This window comes from Mustela nivalis, assembly GCF_964662115.1.
Source record: "Mustela nivalis genome assembly, chromosome: 5".
Lineage (NCBI taxonomy): Eukaryota > Metazoa > Chordata > Mammalia > Carnivora > Mustelidae > Mustela > Mustela nivalis.
This window is the reverse complement of record NC_139024.1, coordinates 150,817,879-150,834,391: the sequence shown is the minus strand read 5'-3', so window position 1 is coordinate 150,834,391 and position 16,513 is coordinate 150,817,879. Positions and strand designations below refer to the sequence as shown.

Below are 16,513 nucleotides of genomic sequence, written 5' to 3'. Positions count from 1 at the left end.
AAGCACACTCACAATTACCCTGGGTTTTTTAACTTTCCCCTCAGGCAAGAGTCAAGCATTTTATAACATTAGTAACAGAGGTGTTCTGTGATTTTCTACTTCCAGCAAGTATCATTGACGAATTCTGTCCATAACTGAAAACCAACTACAGAGAGCTTTCACTGGACATGAAAACATCCTCCTTGTGTTCTCCTGCTTGGGTCATAAGCTATGTTGGCTGCACTAGGCTCCACGAATGAGCAATCAGGAGAAGTATATGCCCCACATCCTGCTGCATCAATAACCCTCACTTCTAGTCACATTCCTGTTACCTGATTTTTGCATTTCTCACCCGAGAAGCTATTCATAGAACCTAGATTCTCCTCTAATCACATTACTACCAGTAGGAAATTCAAGCAATGACAGATTCTGCTAAATTTTCAAAGGTACTTTTAACATAAAAGAACGTTCCAGAATGGATAAACCTACATGGTGTGACCTAAAAGCCTACCCAAATCATTTATTTATGGCTGTTATGGTTTAATCACTGGACTGTTTTTAGACGCTTAAAAAAATTAATGGTTTTTGCTATACAAAAGCAACTATGTTTTCCATGAAACATTAGCTGTCACATTAATACAAGGTTTTATCATTAATTATACTGGATTATACAGGAATTTATGTCTACAAAATGTTAAATATCTGAATTTCCAAACCATCTCAAAATAAAAATGAAACCTGGTCCTAGTAAACCCTACATGAATTAAAGATCCATTTACAAAACAGAAAATTAAATGTAAAAAATATAACCTCAATTTAATACATTTGCAGATAAAACATCCAACACATGTCCTCATCAAAAAGCAAATTAAAAATATTAAACATAGGTCAACAGCGCCACCTTTTGGCATATTTAGGAACTGAGCTCCTAAATTGTACAAAAACATCTTGAATGCAACACAGATGAAAGTAAAGCAAGAAATTTAAAAACCATCCGTTTACAGTTTACTAAGAGTCAGCTTAATCAATAAACGAGTTATTTATCTTTTGAATTATAAATATTTTCAGAAACTAAAACATCACCTCATGTTTACATTTTCATTTCAATTTTATGAGGTTGGTTGAACATCACTTCATTTAAAAACAAAAAGAAAGAACTGACAAGGCTCAGAAAGTTTTAACGACTGACCCAAACATCCCTCAAGCGAGAATGAGCCGTCACTGGCTCAGAAATGCTAGTTTTTAAATTCCTACATTAATTCCTAAAACATTATAGAATAAGTCAAATCCTAGAATTATCCTACGTTGCAGTTAATGCACACAGTTCTACCCTGTGTAAGATTTTGTAAAGTGGTTGTTTTTACAACGTTTTTTGCAGACACGTGCAAATGGAAACATGTTTATAGTTACACTCCTCCATGAAGGCTACACAACATGGACTACACTCATGGAGCGGTTCGCATGTCACAAACACAACCACCAAGTCTTCATCCAACAGTCTTCTTCCTATCTCTATGCTGCTAGAAAAACCTTCACTGCCAACTGCAAAGCCTCCTCACTACCTTCTCTGCCCCCACCCCAGGAGATGTACAGCTTGCACGTGATTTGCAACTCACCTAAGTCACCTAAGAGTAAAAGCTGCTCCTAAACAGATGAAAATGATAATCTTCAAATACTCTCTCCTAAGCTTCTCTGCCTTAATTTGATCTCGTATTTAGAAGTCTGTGTACCACTTTCAATGTCTTCCATTTTTACATCTTTCAGCGATTTCCTGACTGGTTTTGTTAGACCTATAACGTATGTACTCTGGAACACCCTCACAGGTCCTTGATTCTTCCAAGCTGGCTAATAGCTCGGCTCTCACACAAAGAGCACAAAATACTCCCAATGATCTTTGTCTGTGATTCACTTGTTACCATGAATTTAACTCCAGCTGCACCCATCGAGTACTTCCTTACAGAGACTTCAGAATCACAGTTCCTAGGTAATGACTCCATCTTAAATGACCCAGCAACTCAATTTTTAAAAAACAGCAACAAAGAAAACAATAGCTAATATGATGATGGCTAAAAAATGGTTGTGGAAAACACTGCAAGAGTCAGAGCGGGGAGGGAGTCAGAGCGAGGGCCAAGGGCAATGCTTCTTCCCTGAAACACTACGCCACTATGCCATGATCCAAGGCAACAGACCTTAACCCAGAAATGCATTTAGTGCATGAGTGAGCCTCACCTCTTATTCATAACATTTTCAAGAAAAAGGCACAGTGTAAGATGCGGAAGTTGGTAAACTGAACTATTTCTAAAAATGACTTAGAGGAAAGAATCAAGCAAAAATATGCGAAGAGTAAGGTTTTTTATTTTTATCTTTTTTTTTTATTTTATTTATTTATTTGACAGAGAGAGATCACAAGTAGGCAGAAGTAGGCAGAGAGAGAGGAAGGGAAGCAGGCTCCCTGCTGAGCAGAGAGCCTGATGCGGGGCTCGATCCCGGACCCCCAGGATCAGGACCTGAGCCGAAGGCAGAGGCTTTAACCCACTGAGGCACCCAGGCACCCAGAAGAGTTAAGTTTTTTAGAAGGATTTCATTCACCCTCTAGCTCTTTTCTCGTAATTACAAGGGCCGCCTGCGCACCCTCAAGAGCAAACGACATTCAGTGTCTTCTCTACAGACTCTTAATTGCTTTCCCCCTTTTTCTAACTGGATGAAAATCCCATTTTGAAGGCCCTTAGTTTTACTGCTCTCCCTGCTTTAGTTCCTGGGTAGAAAAGGAAAAAAGAATGAGAAAGGGCCTTTCCCACTGCCATCCTTACACTATGTACCCTTACCAACGGTCACAAATAACTGAACCCTTGAATACAAGTATTAGTCCAAGGTCACCTGTCTCCGTCTCTGCACAGGCATACCCACAAATATATGGAAATATATATAACCAAACTTTACTAGGTATGAGGAAACATCAAAATTTCTAGTACTGAATTCAATCCCATTAAATTGAAAGCAATTACTGCTCACAATTTAATAAGGATAGATTAAATTAGATTTCTGATTCAATATAATTTGTAGTGTCCATGTCAGGAAAAGCGATAGTATTAGGATCTTATCCAAGACCTGTCAAGACTACACAGAATGGACGTGATGTAAACCTAAATAGATTGTACTTGAAAACTCAAGGGATACACACATACACACACAGACACACACACACGTGCACGCCCCACATTTATTTAACCTTTAGGATATACATTAATATTTTGTCCTGCTAGAAAGATAAGAAGAATGAAGTTATTCAATATAGTCAAAATAGCATTTTGACTGGTTCACTAATGCACTTAAATTAAATTCCTACTCTGTGCCAGGTCCTGTGCTTAATGATAACAATGAGAATCCAAGGGGCGCCTGCGTGGCTCAGTTGGTTAAGCATCTGCCTTCGGCTCACATCATGATCTGTGGGTCCTGGGATCAAGCCCCATGTTCTCCCACTCTCTCTGCCTGCAGCTCCCCCTGCTTGTGCTCTCTCTCTCTGTGTCAAATCAATGAATAAAATCTGTTTTAAAAATAATAAGGATAATCCAAACACACACTGAACACTTTACACATACATATACTTTTAATCTTTAGAAAAAACTACTACTGTCTTCATCAAGTAAATAGGATACTGAGGCACGGAGATACTGTCGTTTGTCCAAAGTCATATGCTACTACGCACCAGTAGCTGCTTTTACAGTCTAGCTTAATATTAATAGCTGGCTACAGTCTCCTCCTAAAAATTAAACGACACTTGTCTCCGAGACGTCAAAGGTAAAGATGACTAAGACAGAGAAACACACACCCACTAGGAGAGAACATGAAAAACAGACAGGAACTAATGGAGGGACCACTTCCTCTCCGCCTCGAAGCCAGGGAATAAAAGGAAGGCGGCAGTGCAAGTGGAATTATATACAAGCAGACTCCATACACTTATTAGAACTGGGACCGAAAATGATGACATTAGCTGATCTAACAGGTATAGTCACAACTGGCTCACATACAAACACACACACACACACACACACACGTATGACATACATGAATCTGTAACACTATAAAATTCTTAGAAACTCTTAAATTTGAGAATCACCAGGCTACAATAAAGGAATGACCAAAAGGAAAGTCTCCGCAAATGCCTGGATATTCAAATCACCTCCCCTTCTAAATGAACCGTCCAGTACATGTTGGTCAAGTGAGAATGGCAGGAAATTTTAAAAGGCTGTAGTTTACGGCACTCTTTAAAAATTAAGCTTCTTTAACCTTAATATATGTTAAGAGATTTGAGGATTAACGAGCTACTCAAAATGCATCTTATGCAAAGGTTAGTTTTTAGGAAGTGTCCAAGCAATGTAATGGTAAAGGTAACGAATGTTTGTCCTCAGATTCAGAAACTTCCACCTGAGTAAGCTCCTGTGGGCAAGAGGGCAGCCCCAGGAGCAAACCCAGTCGGGGCCAGAGCCACGGAGATGTCAAGCAGTGAGTCAGCCCACGAAGGAGCATTTCCTTTTTTTTTCCAATCTGGTCTCCTGCATACATGTTGCGAGCAGATTGTGCACGATCCGTGCTGCTTCTGAGAAGGTCAACTTGTCTAATTCTTACATAAATACTACTACAAAGCTTAAAAAGTAGTACGTTAGAAAAAAGTAAGGTGTTAACAAAGTTAATGACGTCTAATAATTTTATGGGAGGACTACTTGTGACAAGAAATTCACTTTCCATCTATCAGATTACAGCCACAGTGATCATGCAATGGAATACTGCCATCTATTGTCCAAGAGCTAAAAATACATCATCTTTAATCCAAACCCACTGAATTGTTCAAGGCCAGAAAGAGCCCACATGAGTTTACACATTCAAGGGTCGACATCTCAAAAACAGGTTTCCCCCAAAACTCAAGGACAATAACACAAAAAACAGATTTTTAAGTGAAGCTTCCATGGTTATTTATCATCTACCCTTTTCCTTACCAAAAATAAATAAATAAAAGAAAGAAAAAAGCAAATTAAAATTTAAACAGACTATTTCTAAATAATTATCCAAACTAAAGTTTTACAAAATCTCAAAAGTAATCTGGATCTTTAAGCAATTGAGGAAATATCAAGTTTCCAATAATCTTTGGGCCTATGTGGATTCTTTTTCTCCTAAAAAGACTAAAATATTAAAAGCAGAAAGGAAGTTGTTCGATACCAGAATGCCAGAAATTTTAAAAAGTAGTCATCTTCACACAAGTTAGCACTCCACAGCAACTTATTCACAAAAATACAACCACACATGAATTGAAATATTAGTAATCCCTACACGGTACAAGACATACAAACAAGAATTAAGTAACCTGGAAAGGTCAGGCCAAAAGTGGAACAGAATGAAACACGATATTCAAGTTCCCAAGCACAAAAAGACAATCCTTTCCTGGATCTACTAGGTAAGAAAACAGAAAGAGTTCAAAACTTTTTTTGAAATAAATTACCACATAAGTTTTTAACTATTACTGGTATTTCACTTTGGATGTAATACCAGGCTACGGAAAATTATGACCTAGAACCACCACACTGTAGAATTCACAAGTGTGAATTGGACTATCTCTTTGTCTCTTTAAAAGGTGAAGATTCTAATCAACTGTGCAAGTTTACTCACAAACAGAAGGAGAAAATGCCTGGGATTTAAAAAAAAAAAAAAGGTTGATACTAATTAATTTGTACAGATAACCCACAATTTAGTACAAAATCAAAACTAGTGATTAGGCCACTTAATAAACTGCTGATTCAAACACATGTCGTTTTGTGCTTCACATGATAGTATATGTGCTGCCGAAGCGAGCACTGTGCTTCACATGATAAACGAGACTCTTGGGGGGGCACCTGGGTGGCTCAGTTGCTTAAACACCTGCCTTCAGCTCAGATCATGATCTCTGGGTACTGGGATCAAGCCCAACAGTAGGCTCCTTGCTCAGTGGTGAGTCTGCTTCAAACTCTCCCTCTGCCTCTGCTCCTGCTCTCTTTCTCACTCATTGTCTCTCAAATAAATAAATCTTTTTTTTTTTTTTAAAGGAGACATATAAAAAAAAATACACCCTCACCCCCCCCCCCAAAAAAAGAAGAAGAGGGGTGCCTGGGTGGCTCAGGGGGTTAAGCCTCTGCCTTCGGCTCAGGTCATGATCTCAGGGTCCTGGGATCGAGTACTGACCAGCTTCTCCGCTCAGGGGGAGCCTGCTTCCTCCTCTTTCTCTGTCTGACCCTCTGCCTACTTGTGATCTCTCTCTCTGTCAAATAAGTAAGTAAAACCTTGGGAAAAAAAAAAAAAAGCAAACAAGATGAGAAGTAACAGAAACTAAATATTTCCATGCTCCATTTAAAGAAGGAAAAAGAAAACTAGAATACAGAGACCAGAAAAATGAGCATGTATCCTATTCTGAAATATCACCGTAATGAGGAGTCCAAACACCCTGTTAAAAGATATTAAAACATTTTTAAAATGTTATGTTCCACTGAAGCATCACAAAATTTAAACAAAACTGTTAGCATATCAAATTTAAATTTTAGGGACTTAGGGAATCCCATTCAGTTTTTACAACATAAAGCATAACAAAATTCCTGATGTAATGAAAAGCAATTTTCATCCATTTCTCAATCATCCTGGATGCATTTTAAAATAAAGACAACCTCCTTAAAGACCTTCCAGGTAAAACAGGTAAATTGTATGGGCAAATAAAATGTAAATTATACTTCATTAGTTTAAAATTTAAAAAAACAAACAACTTAAAGGACAAACACTGATCACAATATGCCACGTAAGCTTCATAGTATCTTCACTCAGTGCCTTCCGTAAGAGGTGCGTATGGGACTCCAACGTCACGTGACACAGCCTTCCACAAGGGCGCCAAAAAGGCAAGTTACGCATAATATATGGCAATCAATTATATATCTCAATGGCCTTCCAAACTGAAGCCATTTCTACGAGTGAATTATTATAAATGGTTTTCCAGTTCCATTTGTCCATATCCTTCCAAATGATGGAGTCTTTCATTAATACCTACATACAAGATGTACAAACACATGCTAATTCTCTTACACTCTTAATTCGCTTCAAGCCTGTTCTCAACTATTCCCACTTTCAAACTCCTACTTTAATCCCCTTAGGTCGCCCTTCATCTTCCTCAACTGCAACCAATGCATCTTTTACTTTATTAGCATTCCCAAACCACTTTCTTTTTTTTTTTTTTTTTTAAGATTTTATTTATTTATTTGACAGACAGAGATCACAAGTAGGCAGAGAGACAGGCAGAGAGAGAGAGAGAGAGAGAGAGAGAGGGAAGCAGACTCCCTGCTGAGCAGAGAGCCCGATGCGGGGCTCGATCCCAGGACCCTGAGATCATGACCTGAGCCGAAGGCAGAGGCTTTAACCCACTGAGCCACTCAGGCGCCCCTCCCAAACCACTTTCTAACAAAAGCAGACCTTCTTTACTCAATTCCTTCTGCAATCACAAAACAACTTTTCCTGGCTCAAGCTAGTCATTTCAGAAATCCAAGTATAGGATTCCAAAATGTTATCCTCTTGTAACATGAGGTCTGGTCAAAAAGAGGCTGTCGAGCTTTACTAAAGAGCCAGCTGTTTCTGACACATACTATAACGCAATATGCCTACAGGTCTCATTTTACATTCAGAGATCCCCGAATTACTCTCTCACATCAAATCCTAATACTGAGAATTGTTTCGTTTTTGTCAACTGCACAAAGGTAAGACTACCGAGCTCTTTAAGACTTCTACCCTTGAAAACTGAACTTTTTGGAAAGACTTGGAAGAAAGAATACAGCTCTGGGATCCAATGACAACGGTCATCTCTCCCACAACAGGTACACCACCTGTACTTTTTCTAAGTCACATCCTGAAAAAAACATCTGCTGCTACTACCCCTGTGCTGTCAGATCCTTGTACTAAGTCAGCTTATAGTGAAATTCTCAACTTTCAATGTGAAATAATATTTTTCTAGTTATTTTTGCCATCATTAAGATTATGCGGAATATTCCTAGGGGGTTCATGCAAATAACCTAATCTATGAATATGGCCACAGTAACCAGGAAGCAAAGGTAAAAGTGAATTACCAGCAGGGGCGCCTGGGTGGCTCAGTCAGTTTAGCAACCGACTCTTGGTTTTGGCTCAGGTCATGATCTCAGGGTTGTGGGACGGGGCCCCACGCTCACAGCAGAGTCTGCTTGTCCCTCTCCCTCTACTCTCCATCCTCAACATATACAAATGAATAAATGATCAAATCTTTTTTTAAAAAAGTGAATTACCGGCAAAGTAAGGAAGTACTTTCATTTTTTTTTTTAAAGATTTACTTATTTATTTTAAAGAGAGAGAGAACAAGTGGAAGGGGAGAGGCAGAGGAAGGGAGAGAGAGGAAGCAGACTTCCTGCGGAGAGCGGGGCATGGGGCGGGGGTGGGGGGTCCTCAATCCCAAAAACCTGAGCTCATGACCTGAGCGGAGAGAATCAGAGGCTTAACTGACTGAGCCAGCCAGGCGCCCCAGGAAAGGCTTTTTTTTTTTTAAAGATTGTATTTATTCATTTGACAGACGGAGATCACAAGCAGGCAGAGAAGCAGGCAGAGAGAGGAGGAAGCAGGCTCCCCGCTGAGCAGAGAGCCCGATGTGGGGCTCGATCCCAGGACCCTGGGATCATGACCTGAGCCGAAGGCAGAGGCTTTAACCCACTGAGCCACCCAGGCACCCCTAAGTAATTCTTTAAAAGCCTAGGTAAACAAAGTCTCTGTTCTCTCTTTATCTTCAGGTACAATCCACAAAAAATTATCAGTAGAGATGCATGTGTTTTATGAACTGTAACACACCACGCACAGGTATTTAACAGCAGTGATGGTTAAGGAGTAAGAAGAGCAGCGGAACACCCAGAGCTACCGAATCACTCTGCCGCGCACCCGAACCTAACGTAACAGGTGTGTCAACTAAAACTTAAAACAATTTTAACAGAAATAGAGTCCCAGTGCTCATACATTACTGTGAAGATTAACTGAAGGAATATGGAAAAGGCCCTTGGCATGGGGCCCAGCACAGGGGAAACCCCAAATGAACATTGGTAATTACTGTTGATCAAAGCAAAAAAGAAAGAAGATCTTATATTTATGTTCCATCAGGAGAAGACTTTACAGTTATGATAAACGAGGTGGAAATGAACCAGGTAGCTCTCAGCCAACAACGCCATCTATAACTAAAGTAAAGGCTTGCTTCCAACCCCCAGCACAGCGCTGAAATTAAGGTATGGATTCCAGCAGTAAGTATCCCCTTTTCTCTCCCCTTCAAAACAACAACAAAAAGGTTTCTAATAAGGATCGCACTTAAGAATCCTAAGTGTTTCAGGAGCAATTTCAAAATGTTGGGCAGCAAAAAAAAATAAAAAGCAACAAAAAACAAACAAATGAAACCCAAAACCTATCTAATAAAACCTATCCCAGGGGCACCTGGGTGGCTCAGTGGGTTAAAGCCTCTGTGTTCGGCTCGGGTCATGATCCCAGGGTCCTGGGATCGAGCCCCACATGGTGCTCTCTGCTCAGCGGGGAGCCTGCTTCCTCCTCTCTCTGCCTGCCTCTCTGCCTACTTGTGATCTCTCTCTCTCTCTGTCAAATAAATAAATAAAATCTTAAAAAAAAAAAAAAAAAAAACCTATCCCATATTAGTTTCCATACTGACCTGTCTTCAAATTATCAAGTTTGAGCATTTATAGGGTATAAAGCAAAGAGCAACGGCCATGCTGACAGACAACAATGTGTCAGTGTCCACTCTAGCATATGGCAGTTGGGTGAAGGTGCGTGAATCACACATCTCCCTTCTCCCAGTCCCAATCTGCTGGTTTTAAAATATGTAGTAACCTCCTGCCAAAGTTACTTCATCTGATCCTTGCAATAACTTATGTGAAATGCCTCACACACGGTAGACTTTCAACTAATTCAACTCTCTTGCCTGGAAATGTGTACAAAAACCCTGATTTCACTTAGAATTAGTTGGCACAAAATACTGTGTCATCTGAGAGAAGCAAAATACACATTTTTCATTAGTTTCACTTTGAAGAAGGTGGAAGTCTACTGCTTTTTCAGCTTCCCACATAATTAGTCTACGTATCTTAATATCTTATTATATAGGTAAGCTCAGGGTATTAATGTGAAATGTCATGCTAATCAGTCCTTAAAAAAAAAAGATAAAAAAGCAGGCAAAGTGGGTTTTTTTTCCTCTTAAGAAACTTTATGTGCACTCATACTTTAATTATGTACACAAATGTGAGTTCCAAAAAAACCAAGTCCAAACACAAAAATGTAGCTTTAATGTCCTTAAAATGCCACTGACCCGTAAGTATGGTCCTTGAATGTATTCCTTACACAAACATCTACTTGTATCAATCTAATATATCCCATTAAAATTTAAAGCTATTTCAAATTAAATGGCCAGGTCCAGGAAACAGGCTTTCACTTTGGACATTCAATTATAATATTAATTAATTAATATAATAATATATAATATAATTAATATTGATTGATTGATATCATAATATTGTCTCCTATACCATATAAACTAGTAGTACTTGTTTCTACAAGATTAGTTTTTTTTAATTCAAACATAAAATGCTATATTCTGATAGATGCAAAAATCCTCAACAAAATATTAGCAAACCAAATCCAACAAAATACATTTTAAGGGGCGCCTGGGTGGCTCAGTGGGTTAAAGCCTCTGCCTTCGGCTCAGGTCATGATCTCAGGGTCCTGGGATCAGCCCCATACAGGGCTCTCTGCTCTGCTTTTCCACAGAATGAGAACAAGCAACCCTATAATTTGTATGGAACCAAAAAGGACCCCAAATAGCAATACAATCTTGAAAAAGAAATATAAAAATGGAGGTTTCACAAACTCCAGATTTCAAATTATATTACAAAGCACTAGTAATTAGTATGGTACTGGGGCACCTGGGTGGCTCAATCAGTTAAGCATCTGACTCTTGGTTTCAGCTCAGGGCATGATCTCAGGGTCATGGGATCAAGCCCTACGACAGGCTTCACACTCAGCACAGAGTCTGCTTGTCCCTCTCCCTCTGCTCCTCCCCTGCTCATGCTCTCTCTCTCTCTCAAATAAATAAATAAATCTTTTTTAAAAAGGAAAAACAGTAAGGTACTGGGCATGAATACACAGACATAAACCAATGGAATAGAAAAGAAAATCCAAAAATAAACCCATAATTATATGGACAATTAATCTTCAAAAAAGGAAGAATAAATACCCAATGCGGACAGTCTCTTCAACAAATGGTGTTGCAAAAACTGGACAGCAACATGCAAAAGAATGAAACTGGACCACTTTCTTACACCATACACAAAAATAAGCTCAAAATGGATTAAAAACCTAAATGTGAGACCTGAAACCACAAAAGTCCTTATAGAGAACATAGGCAGTAATTTCTCTGAGATCAGTAATAGCAGTATTTTTCTAGTTAGGTCTCCCAAGGCTAGAAAAATAAAAGCAAAAATAATTTATTAGGACTACATCAAAATAAAAAGCTTCTGCACAGCAAAGGAAACAATCAACAAAACTGAAAGGCAACCTACAGAATGGGGGGGTATGTGCAAATGACAGACCCAATAAAGGGTTAGTATTCAAAATATATAAAGAACTGATACAACTCAACACCCAAAAAACAAATAATTCAATTAAAAACTGGGCAGAAGACATGAACAGACATTTGTCCAAAGACGAGAGAAAGATGGTCAACAGATATACGAAAAGATACTCAAAATCACTTATCATCAGGGAAATGCAAATCACAACTACAATGAGATAGCACCTCACACCTCTGAGACCGGCTAAAATCAAAAACACAATAAACAACCAGTGTTGGCAAGGATGAAGAGGAAAAGGAACGCTCTTGCACTGCTGGTGGGAATGCAAACTGGTGCAGCCACTGTGGAGAACAGCATGGAGAGGTTCCTCAAGAAATTAAAAACAGAACTACAGGGCACCTGGGTGGCTCAGTGGGCTAAGCCTCTGCCTTCAGCTCAGGTCATGATCTCAGGGTCCTAGGATTGAGCCCCGCATAGGGCTCTCTGCTTGGCAGGGAGCCTGCTTCCTCTTCTCTCTCCGCCTGCCTCTCTGCCTACTTGTGATCTCTCTCTGTCAAATAAATAGATAAAATCTTTAAAATAAAAAAAAAATTAAAAATAGAACTACCCTATGACCCAGTAATCACACTACTGGTTGATTACCCAAAAAATATGAAAACACTAACTCAAAGGGATACATGCACCCCTATGTTAACAGCAGCTTTATCTACAACAGCCCAACTATGGAAGCAGCCCAAGTGTCCATCAATGGATAAATGGATAAAGAAGAGGTGGTGTGTGTGTGTATTTATATACGAAATTTATATATGAACTTTATATATGAAAAAGAATGAAATCTTGCCTTTTGCAACAACACGGATAGAGCTACAGAATATAATGCTAAGTGAAATACATCAGTCAGAGAAAGACAAATACCACATGATCTCACTCATATGTGGAATTTAAGAATCAAAAGAACAGAGGAAAAAATAGACAAACCAGGAAACAGACTCTTAACTATAGAGAACTAACTGATGGCTACCAGAGCGGAGATGGGTAGGGGGTTGGTTAAATAGGTGATGGGCATTAAAGACTACACTTACCATGATTAAAAAAGTAAATGTTATTTCTGACTTGACATTACCACAAAGCATTTCTAAAACATAAACAGTAAAAACTCTTCAAACAAAGCAGGTCCTACTTCACTGTATCATAAAAGGATACATTAAGAGCTTGACCATTTACTAAAATAACTTCTAACAAGTAACATACAATACGAAGGCTTTTCCTCTGCCAAAAGAACAATAAACTTTTCATCTGCTGGAATCCACATCTAGTTCGTTCTCACGTCCTCACACCTTCCAGCACTGTACCCTGTAACACACACCACGATCAGGCCACACTTGTAGAATGTATAAATGATCTACAAATATATGAAGGAACTATCAAGAACCACAAAAGCCCAGCAATTTAGAAATGATTTCTCTGTAACTGGGAGCACCCAAACAAAATGCCTTATTCCAACCTATGTAAGCTTATCACAACACTCCACGTTTGTAACCACATGCTACTCTTATGCCTATGAACTAGAACCTCAGTCAATGGTTGCGCAATGAACTTTTTTCCACTAACCAAAAAGTACATGCTATGTTTATTCACAGCTGGCTCAGGCGTTAAGCATCTGCCTTCAGTTCAGGCTATGACTGCGAAGTCCTGGGATCAAACCCCATGGCAGACTCCCAGCTCAGCGAGAAGTCGGCTTCTCCCTCTGCCTCTACCGCTCCCCCTGTTTGGGCTCGCTCTCTCTCTTTCAAATGGATAAATAAAATCTTTAGGAAAAAAAAAAAAAAAGAGGCACTGGACAAGAGCTAATTGCTCAGAGACTCTATCAGATTTCCCTATTGAATAATTATATTCCTGGGTTCACATAGTAAAAAGCAATTTTAAGTATATACCCACATAATCTCTCTTCTCCCCAAATAGTAAAAGTATCTATTATTGGTTACTGAAAGCTAATTCCGAATTTCTTACGTACTGTTTCCAGAGATCTGTGTATATTTCACATAACCTGTATTTTATACCTATTCCCATCAGTTATAAAGTTAAAAGAAAATATTTTCGTTCTACATTCCATCAATAAAACATGTCAAATTATTTAGCAATAATAATTTTTATAAACTCCCACCATTCCACAGTAATGGAAGAGACAACTGGCACAGATAACCCAGAAATCATTCATCTCATATATTCAACCTAAGTATAGAATCTGTAGAGATTTCCTTTAAATGTCTTACAGAAGCTCCTATTGTTCATTCTTCCTGGGCTACAGTATCTGACCAGGGAGAAGAGATTCCACAGTCTGCTGCATGCAAGCCAGACTAGAATTAAACACAGACTGCAACTTTCTAAAGTGGGGACAATCATCAGTACATAACGTCAATACAAATACATACAGACAATACAAATACATACAGACAATACAACTATATAAAAGTAATATACCACATTAAGAAAAATGAATTTCATATTCAAATGATTGCTCCCTTAATCCTCCCTTTTCACTAATCCTAAATAAGCAGCTAAAATGTAACAAAACCTAGTATTCTTGTAGAAATACACCAGGACAATTGTTTTACCTTTATTTTTTAGAAAAGTACTGTAATAAGACCAAATACAAACTGCTAATAGACTAAAATTTAAATTAAAATGCATTAGATATTTAATGTCACCAAGGAAAAGTCAAGCTAATTTTTTTTAAATGTTTCAGGAGATAATCTCACAGGCTATTGTCTGAATACCCAAACTGCACCGTTAGGAAATATTAAGGCAAACTCACAAACTTACCCTAAATGAATACAGAAAAATAATTCTCTTCTTTTAGAGAAATAATTCTAAAAGCACATTTTGATACTTTTATCTAAAGAACAAAATTTAATATTAAGGGTGATTTCACTGTCTAAAGAATAAATGACCAAAACACAGAGCAAGACATTCGGACTATTTAGTTGCTGATCAACAGGCCCTCTTGAGGCTAGGACTTTGCCAATCACACAGACAGTAGGAGCTGCAGAATAGTGGTCTCAGTGTTTCGGAGCGACAGAGACCTCACTGGGTGATTTAAAGTAGGACACAATCCCTCCATTCTAGTTTGTAAAGTACAGATATCAACACTTAACTCATCGCCCAAAAACTAACTAAGGTAACATACAGAAAGCGCTGGGCCAGTCGCTGTCACAAAACATTCGATTATGGCCCCATTTAATGTACAGGCCGCCAGCGACAGTAACATAGATGTGTGTGCGCGCCGGTTACTACATACACGTATTTCCCAGCTCAGTCCCCAGAGAGCACCTAGGAACACAGACACTTCACGGTGGTGATGAGCACACCAGTGTCCACAGCCCTCTGGTGGCTCTCAACACCCTTCTTCTTGTGAAAGGAATCAGAACTACCTGGAGAAGTGGCTGCTTCCAAGGCTAGGGAAGGGGAAATATGAGACTAAAACATCTTATGGTGTCAGAAAATAAGAAAGTGCTCAAAAAAATGGGCACACGTTGAGAAGATGCGGGAACCAGCCTGAATGAGGCCCTATGGCCAAAGCCAGAACAATACGAGCAGCAGAATTAATAATGACACTATTGGACCAAAACCCACAGAATAGAATATTCAGTATAACCCACAGAATAGAATATTCAGTATGTAAATTCATACTGATACACATAAATGCAACAGGGGAGAAAGGGTAGTCTTTCCTTACAGAAGAATCCCGGTGAGTAAGTGTAGAAGAAAAGAAAACAGATAATCACCACTCAACAAACAGTACAGTAATGACTGCTGCAAACAAGTTCCATGGACAGATACTAAAGTTATCAAGATATTAAAATTAGTAGAGAAAAGGTTGAGGAGAAATAGGATATTTACTAATTACAATGAGAAAAAGTAGTAACTTTACTATGGAGAAATCTGGCAGACATAGTCCACTGGTAATAAGACATACTGATTCATGAGAAACTATGATCCATAGGGAACCCAATGGGCCCTTCTCACCAAGACTGCAGACATAACCTTACGCTAATAATGAAGAAACCTCTGACAAACAAGGTGAGGGGCATTCTACAAAATAACTAGTAACTCACTGGTTTTCCTCAGCAGTCCACAGACATAAAGAACAAGAAAAAACTGAAGAACTCTCACAGACTGAAGGAGACTAAGGAGACATTACCAATATATATAAAGTGAGATCTTAGATTGGATCCTGGAACAGAAGAGTGTAAATGGGAAAACTCGTATAATTCAAATAAGATAAGCAGTTTAGGTAAGGGTATTGCTCTAATGTTAACTGCCCAGTATATTAAACACAGTATAATTATGTAAGATGTTCATATTAGGGGAAGATGGATAATGGACATATGCAAACTATAATTTTACTACTTTTCTATAAGTCTAAATTCATTTCAAAATATTTTTTAGAAGTACTTTTAAAATAGGATATCTGTAATTATCCAGACAATGTGTAATAGTTATCTTATCATTTTGTTTTGCCTTAAAATCATTAAATTACATTAAAATATGCTTTACCTGTTGAAAATAAATACATATCTCCGAAAAAATTAGCTCTGAAACATTCATTCAATAAAATGCACTACAGATCTCATTACCTGTAATTTCATATCCATAAGCAGCCAGTTGTCCAGCCATATATTCTCCATCTGAATTATTATGAGAACAACCCCATGTTCGCAACCAAATTTTCTGTATGCCTGGAATGGTGCTACAAAATAATCAACCAAAAAAAAAAAAAAAAGTAAGTCTCATCAAGGGAGTTTTGGAACAAAAAAAACACAAGATGATTTCTGAGCATATCATTCAAAAACACACAGCAGGGGCATCTGGGTGGCTCAGTGGGTTAAGCTGCT

General features: G+C 38.5%; 1 protein-coding gene across 8 annotated transcripts in view; it reads right to left on the bottom strand.

The window, feature by feature from the left end:
• CDKAL1 (CDKAL1 threonylcarbamoyladenosine tRNA methylthiotransferase) overlaps nucleotides 1–16,513 on the bottom strand; it is a 631,102-nt gene that overhangs the window by 594,854 nt on the left and 19,735 nt on the right. For all 8 annotated transcript variants that reach the window (XR_014311876.1, XM_082730990.1, XM_082730994.1 and 5 more), the window contains one exon: nucleotides 16,256–16,368. Coding sequence is in view for 7 of the 8 variants with exons in the window: in XM_082730990.1 (XP_082587116.1) it covers nucleotides 16,256–16,368 (113 nt within the window). In the remaining variant the exon portion in view is untranslated. The remainder of the gene's footprint in view (nucleotides 1–16,255; nucleotides 16,369–16,513) is intronic.